The 27,221-nt window shown below is 39.2% G+C and overlaps 1 protein-coding gene across 2 annotated transcripts; it reads left to right on the top strand.

The window, feature by feature from the left end:
- The first annotated feature begins 4,692 nt into the window (after positions 1–4,692).
- Positions 4,693–25,856, top strand: LOC127455402 (jun dimerization protein 2-like). 2 transcript variants are annotated; one of them, XM_051723276.1, is made up of 4 exons: positions 4,693–4,847; positions 20,849–21,066; positions 23,967–24,071; positions 24,695–25,856. In XM_051723276.1, exons 1-4 carry the CDS (start codon positions 4,757–4,759, stop codon positions 24,878–24,880), a joined length of 600 nt encoding a protein of 199 aa, XP_051579236.1. In that variant the 5' UTR covers positions 4,693–4,756; the 3' UTR covers positions 24,881–25,856. The 2 variants fall into 2 exon arrangements, with proteins under 2 accessions (XP_051579236.1, XP_051579237.1); XM_051723277.1 differs by lacking the exon at positions 4,693–4,847 and adding an exon at positions 15,596–15,748.
- The last annotated feature ends 1,365 nt before the right edge of the window (positions 25,857–27,221 follow it).

Below are 27,221 nucleotides of genomic sequence, written 5' to 3'. Positions count from 1 at the left end.
GTATCAGTTCCATATTTGTTTGATCTGGTGCTAAGTTGTGTCCTGTGGAATTGACCGAGTTTTGTGTTTGTTTTTTATGGCAATAGTTAATCGACTCTGTTGTGCTTTATATAAAGTCATATCACAGTTATCGCATACCTCAGTGCTATCATTCTACTGTGTTTTCACATCGTTCTTCAATGTTTAGAGTTTTCCATGAAAACATCAGTGCTATATTGATGGAGATGTATTTTATGATAATTTATTTTTCTACATTTTAAATTTGACTTCTTTGTCAAATGAAAAGAGCAAAATAAGCATTGATTGCTGAATAAATATTCACGATAAACACGCACTGGCGTGCTTGTGTTCTTTGTTTCAAAATAAATAAATTATTTGCTGATGTAAAGATATTTGCTGTATTTCTGTTTGAAATGACCTAACTCTCACATGACATTCGTTCCTGTGTTGTATACAAAGCGCGCGCTGAATGCACCACTGCACTTAAGTCACGCGACAGCTCCGTGATGGGTTGATTGGTAGCAGGAAGCGTTTTTTAAAGTTAATAAAGTTTTAATTATCAATTTATTTTTTTACACAAATCTATCGATTTGCTTCAGAAGACATTCATTGATCGACTGGAGTCGTGTGGATTACTTTTATGCTGCCTAAATATAACTTTTGGACCGTCAAACAGCCAACAGTCTAATGGCACCCATTATCTTGCATTGTATAGACAAACAGAGCTGAAATGTGCTTATAAAAATCTTCACTTCGGTTCTGCTGAAGAAGGAAAGGCACACATCTGGGATGACTTAAAGGTGAGTAAATCATGAGAGAATTTTTATTTGTGTCCCCTGTGGTGGACCAATAACTGGCTGATGACCTGAATGTGTTCTACTGTAGATTTGAAAGGCCCAATCTCACACCCCACACCCACTCTGACCTTCACTTCACACAAACACCAACACCTCCTGCAACCCCCCTCCTCCCCCCTCCTGCTACTCAACCTGCACTTAAGATCTGTGAAGATGATGTGTGCCATGTATTTCGAAAACAAAAGATAAGGAAAGCACAGGGCCCAGATGGCATTTCACCTGCATGTCTTAGATCCTGTGCTAACCAGCTGGCCCCCATCTTCACACAGATCTTCAATAGATCACTGGAGCAGTGTGAATTCCAATGCTGCTTCAAACACTCAATCATTATTCCTGTCCCAAAGAAACCAAAAATCACAGGACTTAATGACTACAGACCTGTCGCCCTGACGTCTGTGGTCATGAAATCATTTGAGAGACTGGTGTTGGCCCACCTGAAGAACATCACTGGACCCTTTCTAGATCCCCTTCAATTTGCTTATCGAGCAAACAGGTCTGTGGATGATGCAGTCAACATGGGATTGCATCATATCCTGCAACATCTGGACAGACCAGGGACATATGCAAGGATCCTTTTTGTGGACTTCAGTTTGACTTTCAACACCATCATCCCAGCTATTCTCCGGACTAAATTACACCAACTCTCTGTTCCCATGTCTATCTGTCAGTGGATTACCAGCTTTCTGACAGACAGGCAGCAGCTTGGGAGACAGGGGAAATTAATTTCCAGCACCTGTACAATCAGCACTGGTGCCCCCAGGGATGTGTGCTCTCCCCACTACTTTTCTCCCTCTACACCATTGACTGTATCGCCAAGAACCCCTCTGTCAAGCTCCTGAAGTTTGCAGATGACACCACTGTCATCGGCCTCATCCGAGATGACGATGAGTCTGCATACAGAAGGGAGGTTGAACAGCTGGCTGTCTGGTGCAGTCAAAACAACCTTGAGCTGAACACGCTCAAAACGGTGGAGATGATTGTGGACTTTAGGAGGAACCCCCCAACACTGTCCCCCTCACCATTCTAAACAGCACTGTGGCAGCAGTGGAGTCATTCAGGTTCCTGGGCACTACAATCTCACAGGACCTGAAGTGGGAGACCCACATTGACTTCATTGTGAAAAAGGCCCAGCAGAGGTTGTACTTCCTTCACCAGCTGAGGAAATTCAACCTGCCACAGGCGCTGCTGATACAGTTCTACTCAGCAGTCATTGACTCTGTCCTCTGCACTTCAATAACTGTCTGGTTTGGTTCAGCTATGAAATCGGATATCAGAAGACTATAAAGGACAGTTCGGACTGCTGAGAGGATTATTGGTTGCCCCCTGCCCTCCCTTCCAGAACTATACACTTCCAGAGTGAGGAAAAAGGTGGGAAAAATCACTCTGGACCCCACTCATCTAGCCCACTAACTTGCCTTCTGGCCGACGCTTCAGAGCACTGAGCACCAGACCCGTCAGGCACAGGAACAGTTTTTTCCCTCAGGCTATCCATCTCATGAACAGTTAAAACTGCCCCATTGAGCAATAATTAATGTGCAATACTCAGCTTAGTCTTTTTATATTATCCAACACATCCAACCTCTTCTGCCATTACATTCCCTTGCACTGTATATAACCGATTTGTATTTAGGTTTGCACTACATATGTGTATGTGTGTGTCTGTGTGTGTGTGTGTGTGTGTATGTATGTATGTATGTATATGTATATATATGTATATGTATGTATGTGTATATATACACTACCTGTCAAAAGTTCTGAAACACTTACTCATTCTTTATTATAATTTTTTTTTTCTTCACATTTTAGAATAATAGTAAAGTCATTAAAATTATGGAATAACATAAATGGAACTATGGGAATTATGTTGTGACTAAACAAAATCCAAAATAAATCAAAACTGTGTTATATTTTAGCATCATCAAAGTAGTCACCCTTTGTCTAGAATTTGCAGACATGTACTCTTGACATTTTCTCAAACAACTTCTTGAGGTATCACCCTGGGATGCTTTTTAAACAGTATTGAAGGAGTTCCCATCTATGTTGGGCACTTATTGGCTGCTTTTCTTTATTATTTGGTCTAAGTCATCAATTTCAAAAACTTTTTTTTATTTTTATTAAATTATAGTTTTATAATGAAATAAATTAATATGGTGGCACAATTATATTTTTGTCTACAAAACTAATTTCAAACATTTAAGCATACGCCTTCAGATCAAAAGATTTTTAAGATCATGAGAAACATTTCAGTCAAGTGTTTCAAAACTTTTGACCGGTAGTGTATATATATGTATGTATGTATATATGCGTGTGTGTGTGTGTGTGTGTGTATATCTATCTATCTATATATATATATATATATATATATATATATATATATATATTGTCTATTGTGTATTCTATTTATACTTTATTTTCTTTTCAATATTTTATCTTATTATTCAATTTGTAATTATTTTTTAAAAGTCTTGTTGCTGTTTTGTATTGTTGTGTACTGGAAGCTTCTGTCACCAAGACAAATTCCTTGTATGTGTAAGCATACTTGGCAATAAAGCTCATTCTGATACTGATTTTTGGGTGAACTAATCCTTTAAAGACAGAAATGTGAAGCTTACAATTTTTATAAAAGCACTAACATTAATTCTTCTGTTAAAACTATTTGAGCTGCAGAGTTGTTTAAATCATCGTTTATACGGTCATTTTAGGTTTTACTGTGTTACATCGTTAGGAAGGTTAGTAAGTGATTTTTTGACAGTAAAATCATGTTAACACACATATTGTTTATGTCTTGTGTCTATACTTTTGAAACACAGTGAGTATTTTAATGTTTACAGATTGGTCCCATTGACTTCTATTGTAAGTGTCTCACTGGAACACACATTTGTGCTTTTATTAAAGGAGGAACGAGTCGAAATCAGTTTTTGTGGTAATCAACATTATGCCACAAATGCTTTCGATTGAGCTTAACTTGTTTTGAACCCGAAATATTTCTTTATGGTAACAATTGCAGGTTACCATTTTTTGCAGGGTGTCTGTCTATTGTTTATGAATGCTTTGGTACAGTCAGTGCTTTTCAAAATGGCAATAAAGCATCTTGCATGTGCATTTGAGAGCAGTATAATATTACCACTAACAAGATCCATTATGATGGTATTATGTACCATGTGTTTTTGGATAATTTGGTGGAGTACCAAGTGAATCCCACAGTATAAAGTCCAAAAGTATGTTATTGCCAAGTAAAACCATCACTTTAACATGGTACCACCACAGCACTTTTTGTAAGAGACTTGCTAAGTGGAGAAAGCATCATTAGGTAATGGTGCTATCCATGTTGTTTGGACACGTATCGTGGTAGTACCATGGTATTCTTTTAAGTATTTTGGTTCTTTTTTGGTAACATACAAATACTATAAATATTGTAATTTAGAACCATGGAATATATCAAAGTACCAATGTATTATGACTATCTGAGTGACCTGCTCTGCTGAGATAGATCTGAACGTTTTCAAGTAGGCTCCTACTGCCATGTTTTTCAGGCATGCACCATAGTAGTAGTAGTACCATCCAGAATGATCTGATGTACCTTGAGGTAATATGTAAACATTATGGTGTAAGACTACGGTAATCATTCCGTACCATGGCATTCCAATGTTATACCATCACAAGACTTTTTAAGAGACCTTCTCAGCTGCACTTGTGTGTTGGTCTCCAGCTCGGACCACGCAAACCGCCGACGGTCAACGAAATGTTTGTTTTCTGGTTTCTAAGGGGTGGAGCGAGGCTTCTCCACAATTCTCCACTTCTTCTCCATGTGCAGCTCGTTTCTCGTCCTCCCTGCTGACGTCTGACTTCCGCATTCCTCGCTCTTCCCGATCAGGGATCAGCGCTCGAGAAACGAGCTGATGCAACGATTCCCGCTCTTCAAGATCTACTCGCGACCGACAGCTGACGTCAGAAAGGGATTCCACGCGCTCACCGCGGGACCAAAGTCAGGTAAGAGCGCAACTTTGACGAACTTCTGCAGGGTTTCGCGTCCAGACTCTGCATTTCTCTCAGGATGTGCCACAAAAGCGAGTGAGCTGCCAAAGCAGACCGAAATTTTGCGCCTTAGAAGCGCGCGGCAGCATTTCCACGCGCTGATGATGCGCAAAAATGCCGTCTTTTGTAGGAAACTCACTAGGTTTTGAGACACATCCCGAGTGTATGCAAGCACAAAATATTATCTTATTTGAATAATAGCATTGGATATTGGAGCACACCCCATGTCCTGTGTTTTTTTTTTTTTTTTTTTTTTTTTTCAATTGCTGCAGTTGCATATAAATTTAAATAGCTCTATATTTACAGATTTGAACACATTTCACTCTGCCATGTCCATGTCTTGTTTTGTATTTGTAATTGATTAATATCCAGTGATGATGATAGTGATGGGACAGATAGGCTCTACACTGCTGTAAGCTCAAGTTCATGTTACATAAGAGGAACTTCCGCTTTGAAATCATTGAGTCACTATATTGGGCGTGGTGCATTCCCACATTAACATTCCTTTATTATTATCTTTATTTTCTTATTGTTTGTGTATTGTTCTGTGGCATTGTGCATCAATGAAGCCGAATGTCTTTCTTTGAAGTCAGCTACTTAGATTCTAAAGGATAGTTGAGAAATAACATGGGAAAGGATAAATGATTTTAGGTTAAAAATAGTTTCTCATGATCTTATAAACATCATGCTTTAAAGACTAAAAAAATGTGGATTAGATGCACTGAAAACCCTAACAAGTTGACTTTACCCAACTGATTGAGTAAACTTGTTCTCTAAATTGATTAAAGTAATGGTGTCTCCAAAACGTTTGTAATAATGTTGACTTAACTTATAGAATGAACTTAACTATCTAAGTTAAGGTAACTAGATGTAAGTAGACTTAACTCAGATTTGCTATTTCACAGTTGTTGTTTTTACTTAATTTGAATTGACTCATACAAGAACACAGTTTAAATTACAAAGATTAAAACTTATTCTAGTTCAATTATTAAATAAACGTATTTATCCACAGAAATGCATATATGCCTGTTCTTTAGTTGCACATGCACAATGAGAGCTGAGATAGTGTTAACAGGATCCAACTTGACCAAAGGGGAATATAAGAGAAAATGCACTGGTCACTTTTAAGGTTTTACCATTGTTATTGAACTTTTAGCCTTCTGCAGTTCACTTAGGGTGTACTCACACTAGGCAATCTGTACCGTGCCCGAGCATGTTTGACCCCCAAAGTCCAGTTCTTTTGACTAGTGTGATCACTCTATACCGTGCCCGGGCACGGTACGCTGAACCGTGCCTTAGCCCGCTTGAAGAGGTGGGCTCGGGCATGGTTCAGTTGGTTCAGGCACGGCACACATCTAGTGTGATCACTAACCGTGACCGAGCACGGAACTCGAAACATGATGTCAATGATGCGACTGGGCAAAGGGATCACTTTGGTCTATGGCATAGGTGCAGTGTTTACTGGAAATGTGGGCAGACGAGAGTATACAGGAACAACTGGATACAACACACAAGAACTCCGAGATATTTGGTAAAATTCCCGACTATCTTCGTGCTTGTGGATACCAAAGAACCATTGAGCAATGACATGACATGCTAAAAAACTGCAGGTTCAGTAGCTGAAGGTATGGGATGCACTCCGTAAATCTGTCAGCTCGTTGGACGAAAAGGATAAATTCCAGTGGTAACGATGCAGTCGACAATTAGGCATGTGAGAGGGCTGTGTGTCACCGTGCCCCAAATGACTCAAAATAAGCCACAAAGTAAGTATCGTTACAATGATGGACTCCATTGTGCTGTGCAAGAGCGTTTTTCTTCCTGTTTTCTTCAAAACAAAAAGTCACATCATAATGACGTAAGTGTGCTCAGGCCCAGAACGTTAAGTGCAATGTGAGTGCAGGCCAGCGGGGGAGTGGGGAGGGGGGACAATCGTGCTTGGGCATGGTACAAGGCAACCGGGCCTAGTGTGAGTACGCCCTTAAATAGTCCCGTGGTGTGTAAGTTCAAATATTTCATGGGGTCTCTCAGTTATACAAGCTCTTAAACAGTTTTCTTGTTTAATGAAGTGAAATGTTGTTAAAAACTGTTTAGATATCATGTCATGTCAGCTAGCCTACAAGGGTCAAGCACTTTTAGTTTCATGACTTACTATAGCGTATTTAGGATTATATTGTGTAAAACAGATGTGTTTATAATATGGCTGTGAGAGTCATAGTGCACTGAAGTTAACTGTGTGGAATTACTTGTGATCACAACACTGCATAGATGATGTGTCATAATAACATTGCTAAAGGCGTCAGCACCGAAAAGGTCACTTTCATTTTGTTGCATTATGCATTTAGTTATAATAGCACTGTTATGCAATGAGAACCAGTTTCACATATTGCTTCCAGATTTTATCACCCACTTCTATTTGAGTGGAACTGAAACCCAGTTCTGAACAAGTGGAAATGCTTGCTGGGCATTGTTTATCTACAAAGGGCATATGGTTCATTAACTTGTGAAAGATTGCAGCACTGAAGTCTTAGAAAGACTTAGTCTTGGTTAGATACCCGCATCATATTCTGCTTGATATCCAGCTGCCACATGCAAACTACATACTGTAAAACTGCTCAAAGAGTGCACTCAAGGACTTTGTGGGAAATCATCACCTTAGCCCCTTCAAATTGCTTGAAACTGTCTTATGTATAGTTACACAGTGGGGTCCAAAAGACCACACTGAAAATCTGGGATTTTTCTTTTTTCATTTAAAGCTGGACATAAACAGAAAGTCTTAGGATTTAAAAAAATAAAGACACAAAAAACAAAGAGAGGTTATGTCAGTCGATTACAACTTTTAATCAAATTAATTTACATTTACATTACATTTATGCATTTGGCAGACGCTTTTATCCAAAGCGACTTACATCGCACTTATTACAGGGACAATTCCCCTGGAGCAACCTGGAGTTAAGTGCCTTACTCAAGGACACAATGGTGGTGGCTGTGGGGATTGAACCAGCTGATTACCAGTTATGTGCTTTAGCCCACTACACAATCACCACTCCTCTGATGAAACTAATTACATGATATACCAACTAATTAATCGCAATTAATCATAATTTAGCACATATATAAATATTTGCAGAGAAAGGTCCCTAAATAAAAATAATTCAATATATAATGATTAAATTATTATAAATAATCATGTATGATTCCATTTCATTGAACATAAGCGTATCATTGGTCATCAGTGTTTTTGTTTTGTTCAACTCTTGCATATGACCAGCGAACATTAACTATTTATTATCATACCTGGTTAAGTAAATGTAAAGTTAAGCAAAGCTCTTCTTTTTCCTGCTGGATTAGCTGATATTTTCTCTGCACTGCCGTCTATCATTTGGAGAACAGTGCAACTGGAGTGCCCGTCAAGTATAAATGCCTCCTGCCATCGAGAGCTGTGCACGCAAGACGTGCTGTGATGCCGGGTGAAAGTTCTGTATGAAGAAGGCTTTACAGTCCAGGGACATGAATAATTGTGTTCATTTTTTGGATGTATTATTTTTTTAAATCATTAATTGCACTGAATTAACACATTAAATTGACAGCCATAATATAGAACGAATATTTAAAATTCTGTACAGTTTTTAGGTCAATAATAAAATGTCAAAAATTGTGACATTGATCATGTGACCTCTTTGTACATACGGTCAGATTTACTTGTTTCCATTGAAGCACACAAGATGCTCTTTGGAACATTTTCAAATCATGCTGGATTACATGATCATCAGGTTTTGTTTATGTCAGCTCCAGTGCATGCCGTCATTAAAGCAAATACTAAGACATTCTCAATTTCATGTCAATTTTCAATTCATTTATTCACTAAAATTGTTATGCTGATAACAGAATTTATAATAAAAGATTATATAAAATCTGAATGTAATGCAAAATAGAAGCATTTTCACTAGATGTCAAGTGTCTACATTTTTGGCCCCCACTGTAAGTAGATGCACTGACGAATTCAGATACGGAACTTAAATAATCAACCACTGGTATGGCCTGTTTACACCTGGTATCTGTATCTATCTGGCATATTAACAAATACATTTAAAGAGAAGTCTGTGTCTCTGTATGTTGATATCAGACACACTGAAGACGTTCCGTGAAGTCTTGTGCTGTATATGTACGTGCTTGTCCAAATTTTCTGATCGGATGATTTCCTTTTAAAGCTGCATATATTCTGGCACAGTTTAAAACTCTTGTTTTAGCCAGAGGCAGCTCTTATTGATTCTCTTTCCTCCATGGTACTCAACATTTAGACCATTTACATTCACAGCAATACGCTGATAACTCCCAAAAATTTGTTTATTTAAAAAATCTGATAAAGCAAGAAAACCACATTTAAATGAGATTTAAAATAACCGAGTTATTCTCTGCTTTTGACCTCAAACCAGGAAGAGGCATACACAAAACACGTGCGCACATTGGATAAGTCGGAAAGAACGACAGTAAAGGTGTTTACATGCAACACGAAATCGGTTGGTGTCAGCGGTTAATATTTCATTGAGGGTTAATATCTCATGTCCTGTCCGGTGCGTTCTCGATAAGCATTTTCCACTTCAAACTTCTCTCGGAACAACTTCACTTACTCAAACGTCACTGCTGCTTTTGCGTCATGCACATACTTTGTTGAGAACACACTAGACAGAGGTTACTGATTTTCACTGTTAGGACTTAATCCATTCATAAGACAGGTTTACTTTAATTCATCAAGAGAAATAAAGTAGTTGGAGATAAAATGGGTTTGAACTGTTGCCACAGTTGCTGACAGGTTAAAAATAGCTATTGTTAAGTGGAAATTCCAACGTTACTGATGTGATATTGGCAGTAAAATCGTGAAATTTAACTTCACAGATGAGCCAAAACATTATGACCACCTGCCTAATATGCTGTTGGTCCTCCGCGTGCCGCCAAAACAGCACCGACCTGCCGAGGCATGGACTCCACAAGATCCCAGAAGGTGTCCTGTGGTATCTGGCACCAAGACATTAGCAGCATATCCATCAAGTCCTGTAAGTTGCAAGTGGAGCTGCCGTGGATCGGACTTGTTGGTCCAGCACATCCCACATATGCTCAATCGGATTGAGATCTGGGGAGTTTGGAGGCCAGGGCAACACCTTGAACTCTTCATCGTGTTCCTCAAATCATTTCCGAACAATGTGTGCAGTGTGGCGGGGCGCATTATCATGCTGAAAGAGGCCACTTCCATCAGGGTATACCATTGCCATGAAGAGGCGTACCTGGTCTGCACCGATGTTTAGGTAGGTGGCACGTGTCAAATTGACATCCACATGAATGGCCAGACCCAGGATTTCCCAACAGAACATTGTCCAGAGCATCACACTCCCTCCGCTTGTCGTCTTCCCACAGTGCATCCTGGTGCCATCACTTCCTCAAGTAAACGGCACACACATACACGGCCATCCACACGATGTAAAAGAAAACGGGACTCATCGGACCAGGCGACCTTCTTCCACTGCTCCAAGGTCCTTGCATGCCCATTGTAGGTGGTTTCAACTGTGGACAGGGGTCATCATGGGCACTCTGACCGGTCTGCGGTTACGCAGCTCCATATGCAACAGAGTGCGATGCACTGTGTGTTGTGACACATTCCTCTCGTTACCATCATTAAACTTTTCTGTGACTTGTGCCACAGTACACCTTCTGTCGGTTTGGACCAGACGGGATAGCCTTCATTGCCCTCGTGCATCGATGAGCCTTGGGCACCCAACACCCTGTCGCCGGTTTGTCCCTCCTCTGACCACTCTCAGTAGGTACTCACCACTGCTGACCGGGAGCACCCCACAAGTCTTGCCATTTCAGAGATGCTCTGATCCAGTCGTCTGGCCATAACAATTTGGCCCTTGTCAAAGTCGCTCAGGTCTTTACTCCTGCCCATTTCTACTGCATTCAACATGTTGAATATGAGAACTGATTGTTCACTTTATATCTAATCTACCCAGACCTTGACATGTGGCCTTGTTAGGAGATGATCAATGTTATTTGCTTCACCTGTAAATGGTCATAATGTTTTGTACTCATTGCCAGTATTTTTAACCATTTGTATACATAATCATAAAACCCTGCAGATACAGTCCAGACATTAGAAAATGTTCAGTCTAGACAATTTTTTCCCCCATTTAGATCTGGAAATGAACTTGGGTTACAAATATGATAAAAATGGACATGAGCTTTTAGGAGACCACTCTCAATTTAAATGCACAATCCAGCAATAATAAAAGCCATGTAATGTAGAAGGGTTGGCTCACCTAAGAACATGTAATATACATTTTTCATTAATTGTCATTTTAACATTAATGTGGAAAAACCATTGTGGCAATTGTAAAAGCAGCACATACAGTAGGCTACATTTTGAGGGAAAACCATCTAAAACTCTTTAAAACCTGCAAGCATTGACCTCTGAGACATTGGTATGTGTGACGAGGAGGACTGAATCGGGCTAATCAGCCGGGAGGGGGATAAAGACGAGCCGGAGGCGCCAGTTCGAGAGAGACACGCGCGGCCGCATTGCATGTGTGTCTGTGTTTGTTTATGATTGTTTTATGTTGAGTTTCTTATTAAACTTTACATTTACTGTAACAGATAAAGGACGGGCAAGGAGGAGGCGGGAACCGGTTTAACAGTAAACAAATTTCATTACATAAGGCATATGTAGTATCATTTGAAAGCTTAGAATCGGAACTTTTCATAGATAATAATTTCTGCATGTATGTTACTTAAAATAACAAAATGCGGCCTTAAAACATCTGCGTTGCAAATATGCGCCACCTTATGTGGTAGAAATATTAATATGAATATAAAAGTGAAATATCAAATGAATACTCTCATTCTCAGGAATGTGACTGTACATTTATTTATGTATTTATTTATTAATTTTTTTGCACTAATACCACAGTTCACAACGTGAAATATGATATTTGTAAGACATCAAATACAACGTCTCTTTTACGCACCGATAACTGCCGCAATCTGCTTTTACCTTAGGAAGTTCTCTAAAAAATGAGCCGCTGTTTACTTGTCTGTGAGCTTGCTTGTGTGAATAATCCAATGTTATACAGAACTGTGCAAAAGTTTTAGGCACTTGTGAAAAATGTTGCATAGTGAGGATGTCTTCAAAAATAATGCCATAAATAGTTTTCATTTATCAATTAACATCATACAAAGTCCAGTAATCATAAAAAAGCTAAATCAATATTCAGTGTGACTACCTTTACCTTTAAAACAGCCCCAATTCTCCTAGGTACACCTGAACACAGTTTTTCTTGGTTGTTGGCAGATAGGATGCTCCAAGCTTCTTGGGGAATATGGAGAATCTGTTTGGGCTGTCTCAATTGCTTCTATCTCTTCAATTAATCCCAGACTGACTCGATGTTCAGTGGGGGGTTTTGTGGGGACCATGACATCTGTTGCAGGGCTCCCTGTTCTCCTATTCTAATCTTTTCTATTTACAAAAGTAATGTTTGGGAGTCTAAAAATTATATTTCCTATTGACACACTAAAGCTGAAGATATGTAACTATCTTAAGATAAATGTTTTTGTGAAACACCTTATGTGCCTAAGGCTTTTGCACAGACTATCTTAGATGTCCAGAACAAAATATACAATCCAGCAGGAAAAGCATGCTAAACAAATCATCAGAAATATATGCTATTGATAACATGATATACATCATTGCAAAGGGGAGAATGTCAGCTTTCTAATGACACCTAGATTGAGTTTCTAGTCCACTCAGCTGCTGAGATATTCAATGAAAAATATTGGGATGGTGCATGAACTGAAAATTAGATTGAATGTCTATGAACAAGCATATCTGCGAAGGGGGCTAAAATGTGTTATAGCGCCACATACAGGTGCATCTCAATAAATTAGAATGTCGTGGAAAAGTTCATTTATTTCAGTAATTCAACTCAAATTGTGAAACTTGTGTATTAAATAAATTCAGTGCACACAGACTGAAGTAGTTTAAGTCTTTGGTTCTTTTAATTGTGATGATTTTGGCTCACATTTAACAAAAACCCACCAATTCACTATCTCAAAAAATTTGAATACATCATAAGACCAATAAAAAAAACATTTTTAGTGAATTGTTGGCCTTCTGGAAAGTATGTTAATTTACTGTATATGTACTCAATACTTGGTAGGGGCTCCTTTTGCTTTAATTACTGCCTCAATTTGGTGTGGCATGGAGGTGATCAGTTTGTCGCACTGCTGAGGTGGTATGGAAGCCCAGGTTTCTTTGACAGTGGCCTTCAGCTCATCTGCATTTTTTGGTCTCTTGTTTCTCATTTTCCTCTTGACAATACCCCATAGATTCTCTATGGGGTTCAGGTCTGGTGAGTTTGCTGGCCAGTCAAGCACACCAACACCATGGTCATTTAACCAACTTGTGGTGCTTTTGGCAGAGTGGGCAGGTGCCAAATCCTGCTGGAAAATTAAATCAGCATCTTTAAAAAGCTGGTCAGCAGAAGGAAGCATGAAGTGCTCCAAAATTTCTTGGTAAATGGGTGCAGTGACTTTGGTTTTCAAAAAACACAATGGACCAACACCAGCAGATGACATTGCACCCCAAATCATCACAGACTGTGGAAACTTAACACTGGACTTCAAGCAACTTGGGCTATGAGCTTCTCCACCCTTCCTCCAGACTCTAGGACCTTGGTTTCCAAATGAAATACAAAACTTGCTCTCATCTGAAAAGAGGACTTTGGACCACTGGGCAACAGTCCAGTTCTTCTTCTCCTTAGCCCAGGTAAGACGCCTCTGACGTTGTCTGTGGTTCAGGAGTGGCTTAACAAGAGGAATACGACAACTGTAGCCAAATTCCTTGACATGTCTGTGTGTGGTGGCTCTTGATGCCTTGACCCCAGCCTCAGTCCATTCCTTGTGAAGTTCACCCAAATTCTTGAATCGATTTTGCTTGACAATCATAAGGCTGCGGTTCTCTCGGTTGGTTGTGCATCTTTTTCTTCCACACTTTTTCCTTCCACTCAACTTTCTGTTAACATGCTTGGATACAGCACTCTGTGAACAGCCAGCTTCTTTGGCAATGAATGTTTGTGGCTTACCCTCCTTGTGAAGGGTTTCAATGATTGTCTTCTGGACAACTGTCAGATCAGCAGTCTTCCCCATGATTGTGTAGCCTAGTGAACCAAACTGAGAGACCATTTTGAAGGCTCAGGAAACCTTTGCAGGTGTTTTGAGTTGATTAGCTGATTGGCATGTCACCATATTCTAATTTTTTGAGATAGTGAATTGGTGGGTTTTTGTTAAATGTGAGCCAAAATCATCACAATTAAAAGAACCAAAGACTTAAATTACTTCAGTCTGTGTGCACTGAATTTATTTAATACACGAGTTTCACAATTTGAGTTGAATTACTGAAATAAATGAACTTTTCCACGACATTCTAATTTATTGAGATGCACCTGTATATTTCAGATCAGCATTTTGTGATGGAAGGTGATAGAGGAAAACAAATTAGACCAATTTCAGTTCTTGATTGCCTTTTTTTATTTTTTTTTATTTTTTTTTTTCATTTGGACGAACAGTGTAATCACATTTGTGGTATGTTACATCATTTTCTTTGCAGGCTTTAGCTTTGTGTTAGACATTATTCCCCATTAGACATTTACAGAATTGCTGTCCACAATAATGGAGCTATCAATCGATTAGAGTAACACAGTCTGTGATAATGAAGCACAATATTAATATAACATGTGGTAATGGTCACAGCGGAAAGAGCGTTAGTCAGGACAGCACACTCCAGTGTTCTATAGAGCTTTCCAGGGAAAATCTAAACAAAGAGAACACTGTTGTATTCTGTTTATTTTTCCAAATTCTTCATGCTGTCATTCCCTCAATACATGCTTGTTTCGACTGGTTTGTATGAAGTTTTATTTGGAAGTGTGCTAAAAGTTTCAAAGATGGTGATTTTTTACTATGGAAATCATTTTTCATTGGGGCTTTTAGTAAGATGGGGCATGTTTGCATTACGCCTCAATGTTTTCTGAAAACCCATACATGCAATACTGGCACGAAACACGTTTGATCACATTTAAAAACATACCTGATTAAGATAAGAGTCATATACTGTACCAGGGCCGGATTTTGGGGGCTGGTGGTGTGGGCTTTCCCGCCCTCCCCAAATTATACATATGCTCCCCCAAGCACAAGTGAAGCATACGTTACAATTGTATCGCCCCTAACCCTAACGAAATGCACTGGATTGGAATACGTGCATCGACAGAAGACACAGATGCCCACATATGTGCAGAAGTTACATTTTTAGGATTAGAGATTTGTTCAGATCAGTATTCAACAGTAAAATGAGGTTTGCATTAGATAATGAAACTTCCTCAGAGTCATAACTGTTGTGCACTTCCATACAACAGTACACATATGGCAGTGATATATTGTGTCATAGTTCTTGAATCAGTGTTTTGATGAAGCACACTGAGGGAGTTATGTCGCCAATGACATTGTCCTGTTCCTCTGCGGCTGCATTCCTCTGGGCTGACACAGAAAACAGTGCACAGATTTGGACGAGAGGAACATGGGCAGTGGGCGGATCTTGGCTGACGTACTTGAGTCTCCACGGCTTTAAGGGAAATGTGTCTGCGTCTAGTTTTGTGCCTTTCATTAAATTCAGTGGAAAAGAGAGTCTTTACTTGTCGAGGAGTCTATACTGTATGTTGATATACTATGCATTCATCAGATATAGAAAGTGGAGAAAGATATCAGAAAGATCTCTTGTGTGCAGCTTGGACAGTGAAATGCATTGCATGAATGGATAGAAGGTAGGGGTGCACAATTAAATGCATTAAATAATCACCAGGAGTCTGCTGTAGTCTGTAAGTGTGCGCTTAATAAGTTGTTTCTGTTGTTTAGACTAGTACCTGTTGATAGGAAGGAATTATTTGCACAAATCTGCTTTTTAATTGTGTATGTAATACAGAACTGTCATAGAGTCTTTCAATTTGAGCTATTTACATGTTATAGGCTTTGTTTTGCTAATTAAATTTGCGTGTTCAGCAACTGTCAGAATATTGATTATATACTGATTATTAGAGATTATTTTTCAGCGTCTCGGATTAAAACTTCAGCAGTAATAATGGCGTTTTAATTTATTTATGGAAAGTTTGATTCATTTTTGTGAATCAGTTTGAACTGCCCATTTCAATGAATCGATTCATAACTCTGATTAAAACGTTTATTTGCGTCATCACTCAAAAATGTCCCCACATAACATTTTTCATACATTAAAATGTTTTACTAAAAATATACAGTATGTACATAATATTGCTGTTTATTTGGTTTGGTTAAGTTTATTAGTTATTAACTTTATTGTTCCCTTGAGGAAATCTTTCTTGGACTGCTGACAAAAAAGTGTACATGTAACATTTACAACAACAGGAAAAAAAAAAGCTCAAATTTATATGATACTTTATATAATATACTTCTTGACATTCACCTGTGTGTAGCTTGTAATGCTCTATAGCCTACTATTTAAGATGTTAGTTGATGCTGGCACAGTTATTACTATGTATTGTAATATTGGTTGGATACGACACTGATTTAATATAATTCTTCTTTGTGTTTATTTAGAGAAAAAATGGCAAAGACAAAATGCCATGATTATTTGTAACTAGATTTTATTTTTCTGTACCTTACTTCTTTGATTGAACATTTTGAATCAATTTGGCTACAGTGGCTGTTTGGTTGAAATGATCATTCCTCTGATTAGAAAAAAAGGTACACTTAACAGTAAAGTTGTATTTGTTAATATTAGTTAACATCAGTGTTGGGTGTAATGCATTATTAAGTAATTAATTACTGTAATTAAATAACTTTTTCATTGAAAAAAAGTATGTGATTACTCTTAATTTTTCGTAATTTTAATTACAGTTACTTCTGATGTAATTGTGTTAAATACTGTATAGACTATAGAACAATTCTATATAAAACAATAGTGAATTTAAAATCGAAATTTAACGTCTAATGTTAAGATTTATGTTTTCTTTTTTCTTTTCTTCTTTCTTGTTTTTATCCCCTTTTCTCCCAATTTGGAATGCCCAATTCCCACTACTTAGTAGGTCCTCATGGTGGCGCGGTTACTCACCTCAATCCAGGTGGCGGAGGACGAGTCTCAGTTGCCTCTGCTTCTGAGACCGTCAATCCGTGCATCTTATCATGTGACTTGTTGTGCATGACCCCGCGGAGACTCACAGCATGTGGAGGCTCATGCTACTCTCCACGATCCACGCACAACTTACCACATGCCCCATTGAGAGCGAGAACCACTAATCATGACCATAAGGAGGTTACCCCATGTGACTCTACCCTCCCTAGCAACCGGGCCAATTTGGTTGCTGAAGAGACCTGGCTGGAGTCACTCAGCACACCCTGGGATTCGAACTCGCGACTCCAGGGGTGATAGTCAGCGTCAATGCTCGCTGAGCTACCCAGGCCACCAAAATATATGTTTTATAATTTAACGCTACCCCTTAAATTCTTTGGCCAGTTCATGAATAATTTATTTTATTTTATATGATTTATTTGAAAGAATTAAAAAACAATTCATGTTTATCCTTGTATTTTTCATCTGGTCGAGGTTTTAGAAAGTAATTAGTAATTAGTAATGCAATTAATTTTCAGACAGAGTAATTAGTACAGTAATCTAATTACACTGTAGAAGATGTAATTAGTAGTTAGTAATTAATTATTTTTTTAGAGTAACTTATCCAACACTGGTTAACATGAACTAACATTGAACAATTCTTTTACAGCACTTATTAATCTAAGTTATGGCTATGGGAACTCCTTGCAGGAGTTTCGCTCTCTGAAACCCTTTACAAACACATCAATCTCATTGCCAGATGGTGCTTGGCTCTCTTCCCCAGTGCTCGTGTCATCGCAGACATATAAAGCACAGCACCATTTCATCTGATTTTTTTCTCTTCAGGGCCCGATTGACATCTCTCGTCATCTGGAAGCCTGACTTATGGTTTTGTCGTTTGAAATTGCACCCCTTTAACAGCGAGAAGATTGCTTTGCGCTCTGATGAACAGTGTGTCCCTTGTACACTTCCGTGTTCTATATAGATTGAATTGTTTTGCATTGTGTGTTTTCTTTCAGTGTAAAGAAACTAAAAGAGCCTTTTGCTTAAGTGTTTCCAAAATGTTTCCACAAGCACATGAAAAAACTGATTGCATTAACCATGAGCGCATGAAACTCAAGACGGTTTGCTCTCGGCTCGCTTTCGTTCTGACAGCTGAAGCCGCTCCACTCTCCTCCCGCTATACTCCATCTGCGGCTCCCGAGGGACCACACAAGGGAGGCACCCAAGGACAGGAAATAGAGTGCAGAGATTTTAGGAGGATTTTTCACAGGCACAGCCTTGCGTGCCTCCTCTCCTTCATATCTTGCGGCTTCGCCTATTCAGCATAAGCTGACAAAGCATTCGCTAAAACGGATTGCGTTTACCATGAGCGCATGAAACTCAAAGTGCTTCACTCTCTGCTTGCTTTTTTCGAAAAGCTGAGGATGGTCCCCCCTCCTCCCTATATCCAGTGAGGACGGGATACTGAGCATTGTGAGTTAGGCTAGAGGATGATTTGTCACCGGTTTTAGCCTTGCATCTCTCCTCTTCTCCATCTCAAACGGCTGTGCCTGTGCCCCACTATTGGTGCTCATGATACGATCACGTTCGGTGGAGGTTATGATGAGAGGGATGTGATATTGCTGCCGATTATCCCTGTCAGGCATGAGCACTGTCCACGTTGACAAAGCACTCGCTTATGAAATCTGTTGCAAAACTCGAGAGCTTGCAGATTTGAATATGAGTGTAGTGTCAGAAAAGCGCTATATAAATGACACATTCATTCATTCATTCATCTCTTCTCCATCTCAAGTGGCTTCACCTGTTTAGTGCGCCTGTGGTGATTTGCGGCTCGCAAAGTGGTAGTGGTGATGATGTCAGGGATATTGTGTCGCTAGGCTTTCATTAAGTGAGACATGTATGCGCTCAGGTGAAACGAATACCGTAATCAACTTAGGAAATCAACCCTGTCCAAGAAATTGGCAGGTCTATGGGCAGGCCTGTGTCTGTGGAGTGACACCCCTGGCAAAATTTTGCCATTCCAGGAACAACAACATATTTATAGTGTGTGTTCTGTTTATGTTGCTGTTGGCTCTGTGCCAGATGTTTGTCACATTCCAATAAAGTTTTCGAACCCATTGGGGTTGCAAGAGGCACAAAAATACACACAAAAATGAGTGAATTTACAGCTTTAACTGACACGGTTGTACTGATCGACCCTCGTGATCAAGGGCGAGCACCTGTGCCCTCTTGCCCACTACACGGTCACGTGTAGCGGTCTTCTGGCAATCTCCAGCTGGGTACTAAACATTTGTAGATGGCTATATGCTTCAGTTAGCTTGGAGGCTGTCTTCTTCAACAACTTACTCTCTTCCACTGTCATGGTGCGTGACATACCGATTTTGCACTCAAAGGTGCAATGTCTCTTCGCCAAAGATGTGATAGAGAGCGTACCGGTGTTCAATGCACAGAAAGGCTTCCACAGCCGCTATTTTCTGGTCACCAAGAAGGGTGGTTGGCTGTGTCCTATAATGAACTTAAGACGCTTGAATCAGTCACTCAGGAAGTTAATCAGAGATTTGGTCTCATGTCTGTCCATGGGACTGATTCTTGTCAATCGATCTGAAAGACGCATTTTTTCATGTGCAAATAGACCCTCGCCACAGGCCGTTCTTGAGATTCACCTTCCAGGAGAGAGTAAATCAGTTCAAAGTCCTGCCCTTCAGCTTGTCCCTGGCTCCCCGCACATTATTGAAATGAGTCAGTGCCACTCTCGCTTCATTAAGGCTGATCAGTGTCCGTGTATTGAAGTACATCGAGGATCGGTTGCTTTTAGCTCAATCTGAGGAACAGGGTTATGTGCCCAAAGTTTTGGCGACCCCCTTTAGGGTTCAGGTTGTCACCATGCAAGCATTATCTCCTCCTCCCTTTGAGTCGGACGAGGCTAAGAGGCTGCGCATGCTCTATCCTGTGAGGGCACTATGCATGTACATTGACCGAACTAGTAAATTCAGGCTGTCTGAACAGGTCTTTGTTTGCTTTGCGTTCAAAGGGTTTTGTCCATCTGCAAACAGAGACTTTCTCACTGAGTTGTGGATGCCATTGCAGTCACTTACGATTTGCAAGACATACCGTGTTCCATTGGTGTTAAGGCTCAATACACTAGGAGCATGGCCTCCTCCTGGGCGTGAGTGAAGGACTTGTCCTTTGAGGACATCAGTCTGACTGCAGGCATGTTTCATTACCCCGTCGGCTAGTGTCTCTGTATTACGTTCCAGGTCTATTACCGTTCTGTCACTTCCCTTCTTAGCGTGCGAAGAAGAATTTTCTGAACAGTGTTTCACTTCCTGGAATGGCTAGTGTCATTTTTATACTATTACCATGAATGGTTTATTTGTTCTCCCTATTCCTTCCTATTTTTCAATACGAAGGAGAGGTTATATCAATGCTTTTACACTACCCTGTTGGCTAGTGGGCATTGCTAAAAACAAATGGGAATTTTTATAGTGCCACAAAGACAGTGTTTACAGTTTTCATCAAAACTAACCTATAAATGGCTTACTTATAGTTGTCTATGCATATTAAGCTAGGATAGGAGAAAGTGTTTTAACAATGAAAAACTAACACACATTCTGCTTTAGGTGTCAGATTTTTTTCTTTAATAATCATGCCTGATCATATATATATATATATATATATGCTGTATATATATATATGCTGTATATATATATGCTGTATATATATGTTTTACCTTGAGATGTGTTTTGAAACTCACTGCTGCCTCTGCTGTGTTGTGTAGCTGTGGTCACAGGCGTTTGTGACATGATGCCCGGACAGATCCCGGACCCCTCGGTGACGGCAGGCTCCCTGCCCAGTCTCGGCCCACTGGCGGGCATCTCTGCCACCACACTAACTGACCAGCTGAAATACGCTGACCTCTGCAACCTCGGGGTCATGCTGTCCCCTTTACATCTACTAGGAAAGCTGGGCAAGCGCCCAGTCCAGATTAAAACTGAGGTGAGTGTCTTTAGGCTTTAGTTTGGGGATGTTTGGAAGAAATTTTGGGGCAACTGTAATACAAAAAGCACTTTTGTATTATTTGCTTGAGAAAACACACCTGTCTCTGTGACAGCACTAGACTCTGTAACATACAGGTGCATCTCAATACATTAGAATGTCGTGGAAAAGTTCATTTATTTCAGTAATTCAACTCAAATTGTGAAACTCGTGTATTAAATAAATTTAATGCACACAGACTGAAGTAGTTTAAGTCTTTGGTTCTTTTAATTGTGATGATTTTGGCTCACATTTAACAAAAACCCACCAATTCACTATCTCAAAAAATTAGAATATGGTGACATGCCAATCAGCTAATCAACTCAAAACACCTGCAAAGGTTTCCTGAGCCTTCAAAATGGTCTCTCAGTTTGGTTCACTAGGCTACACAATCATGGGGAAGACTGCTGATCTGACAGTTGTCCAGAAGACAATCATTGACACCCTTCACAAGGAGGGTAAGCCACAAACATTCATTGCCAAAGAAGCTGGCTGTTCACAGAGTGCTGTATCCAAGCATGTTAACAGAAAGTTGAGTGGAAGGAAAAAGTGTGGAAGAAAAAGATGCACAACCAACCGAGAGAACCGCAGCCTTATGATTGTCAAGCAAAATCGATTCAAGAATTTGGGTGAACTTCACAAGGAATGGACTGAGGCTGGGGTCAAGGCATCAAGAGCCACCACACACAGACATGTCAAGGAATTTGACTACAGTTGTCGTATTCCTCTTGTTAAGGCACTCCTGAACCACAGACAACGTCAGAGGCATCTTACCTGGGCTAAGGAGAAGAAGAACTGGACTGTTGCCCAGTGGTCCAAAGTCCTCTTTTCAGATGAGAGCAAGTTTTGTATTTCATTTGGAAACCAAGGTCCTAGAGTCTGGAGGAAGGGTGGAGAAGCTCATAGCCCAAGTTGCTTGAAGTCCAGTGTTAAGTTTCCACAGTCTGTGATGATTTGGGGTGCAATGTCATCTGCTGGTGTTGGTCCATTGTGTTTTTTGAAAACCAAAGTCACTGCACCCGTTTACCAAGAAATTTTGGAGCACTTCATGCTTCCTTCTGCTGACCAGCTTTTTAAAGATGCTGATTTCATTTTCCAGCAGGATTTGGCACCTGCCCACACTGCCAAAAGCACCAAAAGTTGGTTAAATGACCATGGTGTTGGTGTGCTTGACTGGCCAGCAAACTCACCAGACCTGAACCCCATAGACAATCTATGGGGTATTGTCAAGAGGAAAATGAGAAACAAGAGACCAAAAAATGCAGATGAGCTGAAGGCCACTGTCAAAGAAACCTGGGCTTCCATACCACCTCAGCAGTGCCACAAACTGATCACCTCCATGCCACGCCGAATTGAGGCAGTAATTAAAGCAACAGGAGCCCCTACCAAGTATTGAGTACATATACAGTAAATGAACATACTTTCCAGAAGGCCAACATTTCACTAAAAATGTTTTTTTATTGGTCTTATGATGTATTCTAATTTTTTGAGATAGTGAATTGGTGGGTTTTTGTTAAATGTGAGCCAAAATCATCACAATTAAAAGAACCAAAGACTTAAACTACTTCAGTCTGTGTGCATTGAATTTATTTAATACACAAGTTTCACAATTTGAGTTGAATTACTGAAATAAATGAACTTTTCCACGACATTCTAATTTATTGAGATGCACCTGTACTTACTAAACTGCAGTGTCTCCATCTAGTGGATAGAGAGGAACTTTATCAATAAACAGCTGTATTTTAATTGTTCCATTGGCGGTATGATCTCTTAAACTCCCTACACAATTAAGCTCTGAATTAGAACATCACTGGCATAAATAAAACATGAAATCCAACAGTAAAGCAAAAGCATTGCTATCTGACCCAACAAACACAGCACACCATAACGGGTAGACACAGGACATTTCTGTCACAAGAAACAAGGTTGAAATCATAACAGAATTGAGGCAGAGCTGAATTTTTATACTTAATACATAGAGTCAAATATAAATAAATGTGGGGAACAATTAGAACAGAATGTAAGATGTACAATAAAATGTTGCTAATTTGCCAGTGAAAAACTTCTGTTATGGGAACACAAGGACTGTATTTGGAATGAAATACTAGCTTACCAACAGAATACAGTTTATACTCTATACTGAAAAAATGATTTGATGATACACAGAAAAACAAGTATTGGTTTAGTGTGAAGACAAACATAATTTCAAATGAATTAAAACACTATAATTATAAAAAGGGCCCTGAAGATTTATATATATTCTGAGAAGATTCAGGTCTATGTTTTCAAGGATATTTTACTTAAATTAATAATATATGGAAGTTAATTTCCACATCATTATGTTCATTGTAGCTGCTTCTGATTCGACTCTTCCTGTTGCATTTACACGCCTGTGACCAGCAGATGTCCTCAGTGTGCAGTGTTTCATTTTGCAAAGCTATTGGTTTACTTGATTTAAGGCTTCGGAAAGCTCTGTTTCTCCTATCACAAGTGGTGACATCACCACCTATTGCCCAAAGTACATTAAACCTGGCCAAACATTGTGGGAAAACTTTGGAATAACTTCTAAAATTCATGCTTCTGTGCTCAATGTGGAAATCTGGTTGCAGCAGCACCAGCTGATCAAAAGTTATTAAGCTGTAAACAATAAAAATCTCCTTCTCCTTAATTCACCGCCCAAGGTGCTCGGCCCGTAACGGCTGTTTGGAAAGACATTTTTACTCTTTATTTCATCCTTATTTATTTTTAATCACTGCATTTAACTTCCTTAAAGGTGAAGTGTGTAATTTATGGCAATTTATGTCACCAAACAGAATTGCAAAGTTTTTTTATACTTATTTTTGCTCTTTTCCCTTGCACAGAGAGATGAAGAGGAAGAGCGCAGGAAAAGAAGGCGAGAGAAAAACAAAGTAGCAGCAGCAAGATGTCGAAACAAAAAGAAAGAAAGAACTGAGTATCTACAAAGGGTAGATATGATATTAACTTATACTATCAGTGGTTCTCAACCAGTGTTGGGTGTAATCGGATTGCAAAGTAATTAGTTACTTTAATGTAATTACTTAATGTCACAAAGTAGTTTAACACATTTAAACATTTACACATATTTAAATTCTAGTTATCATATTACAGTCACTGATTTTGATAGTTCACCCCAAAATGAACATTCTCTCATCATTTAACTCCTGATGTTTAATCCATGTCTTCATAAGCGATATGATAGATATGATCTGATCACAAAACGTTTTATACCTGTATTTAACGATAACCAATTGTAATCGAATCACCCAAAACTTAATACTAGGTGTAAACGGGGTCTTTGAGTGCTTAATACCGTTCTGTTCACACACAGTTCGGTAATTTATGAGAGGGACAACTGCATTGCACAACAGAATTAACTCCCGAAAATTCCACGTAGTGTGTGCAGGATCAAACTGAACAACTAGCTGTTAATGACACTGTTGTCTGCGACCCTATCGAAACCGACCTGCAACCCACCAGTTGAGAACCATTGCTCTGTGTAAGCTACAGTACTTTGTTAACATACAGCATGAGCATGTGTCATCTTTAAAGTTACTCTCTTATGTTAAAGGAGTCTGAACGTCTGGAGATGATGAACTCTGAGCTCAAAGCACAAATCGAGGAGCTCAAACACGAGCGACAGCAGCTCATACTGATGCTCAATCGCCATCGGCCCACCTGCATCGTGAGTACAGACACCATCAAGACCCCAGAGAAAGAGCCCAACCCCCTCCTGGAGCAGCTGAAGTCCAAATGAGAAGAATCGGAGAAGAACGACACATTTCCATGTTACTGTTTACAGGCTGCTCCTCTCCGGCTAACTGAAGCACTTGCTTGAAGCACTTGGACGTTTTAGGGAAAAGAGAGAGAGTGGCTTTTCTGGCCTGTGATGTTGGAGAATTGAGACTTAATCAAAGCAAAGAAAAACACGCCGATGCCCTCTTTAGATTGGGCGCACGTTGGCACTTACAAAACCTTTTTTCATTTGTGGTCATAAAGTGCCTTATTTGTTTGTTTAAGTCCATTTAGTTCCAAACGAATTGTCAACAGGTTGTTAAGAATAGTGATAGACCGATATATCAGCCGATATTTGGCCATTATCGGCATCAGCCAATAACTGTGTTCACTTGGCCAATAAACAGAAGTGTTAATTTTCCCTTGAGTCAGTTCCAAAATCCATCAATAGATTTGTCAATGGATAGTCAACACTTTCTGTTTCCAAGGTTTTTGCAAATTTTAGTAAATATTGCGTAAAGTTTCACAAAAAAAATTGTGTAAAACTGATTTGCTGTTGTTTAATTGTATTAAGTTTATCAGCATTTATATTGGCCATTCTGCTCTCTAGATATATCAATATCAGCCATTGTAAAACCCATATCGGTCAACCACTAGTTAGGAATTCATGAAAAAAAGGTTAAACACCCATGTTGTGGCATCATGTTAACTGGACTAGTTTTCATGGACTGTCTCCACAATGTTTCTTCACCATTTGCTGCCTTCAGTTGAATTTCTTTTTCTGACGCAGGCGTCATGTATGCACATATGTATGAACTGTTTACATCTTGCCAATTTATTATAGTTATCTACTATATACAGTATATGATTTTTATACTTCCTTGTATGTTACATGGACTTATCACTAGATGTGATACATTTTATGCAACAATTTCATAACCTCTATTTCTGTGACTTAATTTGTTTTACAATTATTAAACAAGTGATTCATAATATTATTTTGCAATAGCTATTTTTTGAGTGGTACATATTGTTGTCATTTACATGTAAAATTTCCTTTCTTTCAGTGTTGCAAAACGTACAGTTCATTTTCAGAGAATGGGTAAAAAATGGTAATAAAAAAACTTAATTATAACTGTGTTGGTCACAAAAAAATAAGACCCCTTTAAAAAGAATGTTTTGATCTTTTTTGACCACATGGTTCAAACCATGGTTTGGCACTACGTTATGGACAGATTCATTTCTGACCCAAGTATCTCAATGTGGGCTTGTTGCAGTACCATATTTGACCATAGATCTCCATTGGGAAAAATGAGGGGCGCTGTGGAGTTCGAGAGGGCCGTAGATTCTCTGCCCCACATGCTCTGCTCCACTAAATGCGTAACTCTTAAAAATAGGCTAAATTTTTTAAAGAGTGTAATAGTAATTTTAAGTCATTGAGTGTTTGATTTGCGTGCGACAATGAACAAGGTTGAGGGGGAAAAACAAAAGCTTTTTTGTGAAGTGTTTAAAAAAGTAACTTAAAAGTAATCAGTAATGTGATTAATATTATCGGGTAATCTGATTACACTTTTTATAGAAATAATTAGTCATTTGTAGTGGATTACTTTTTTGTGAAATTTAGCAGCCTTGTCTCATGAAATTACGTGCCTTATTATACATTTGGCTGCAGTTTCCCAGTGAAATGTTCAGGGCACCAAAAGCGAGTGCAAAGGTGTCAGTAATCAGACGAGGTTACCTCTTCAACTCTGGAGCATTTTTGGGCTGCTCTCTGCAACTTTTCACTGTCAAATTTAAAAGCTCACCATTTACACATACTGGGGACTAATTGCCAAAAATTGGTCTAATTGTTTCAGACATTTTATCATCTATAGTCGATAACATATTTTTCTGATGATTTGTTTTGCATACTTTTCCTACTGGACCTCATATTTTGCTCTGGACATCTAAGATATAACATTGGATTATTCACTTAAGCAAGCTCACAGAGAAGTAAAAAATTACTCATTTTTTTTAGAAAATTGCTTAAGGTAAAAGCAGATAATATTTTTTGGGCTATTTAGGGCTTACAGCAGCAGTTATCAGAGCATAAAAGAGATGTTTGTATTTGATGACTCACAGAAATCATATTTCACTTTGGAAAATCTTTCGAACTGTGGTGTTAGAGCAACAAAATAAACTTCACAGACAGAGCTTTTATTGGATATATTATTTGTCTATTAAAGTGCTGTGATGAGGAGGAGGCCGTGGCTGGGTCGTGAGGATGCACGCCCGGCAATGAGTTGCCCAACAGGAGAGAGATAAGGGAGGAGCTGGGGACGCCGGAGGGAGAGAGAGAGACGCACGCGGCTGCTGTGTGTGTG

Source organism: Myxocyprinus asiaticus, chromosome 17, assembly GCF_019703515.2.
Source record: "Myxocyprinus asiaticus isolate MX2 ecotype Aquarium Trade chromosome 17, UBuf_Myxa_2, whole genome shotgun sequence".
NCBI classification, from domain to species: domain Eukaryota; kingdom Metazoa; phylum Chordata; class Actinopteri; order Cypriniformes; family Catostomidae; genus Myxocyprinus; species Myxocyprinus asiaticus.
This window is presented reverse-complemented; position numbering and strand designations above follow the sequence as displayed.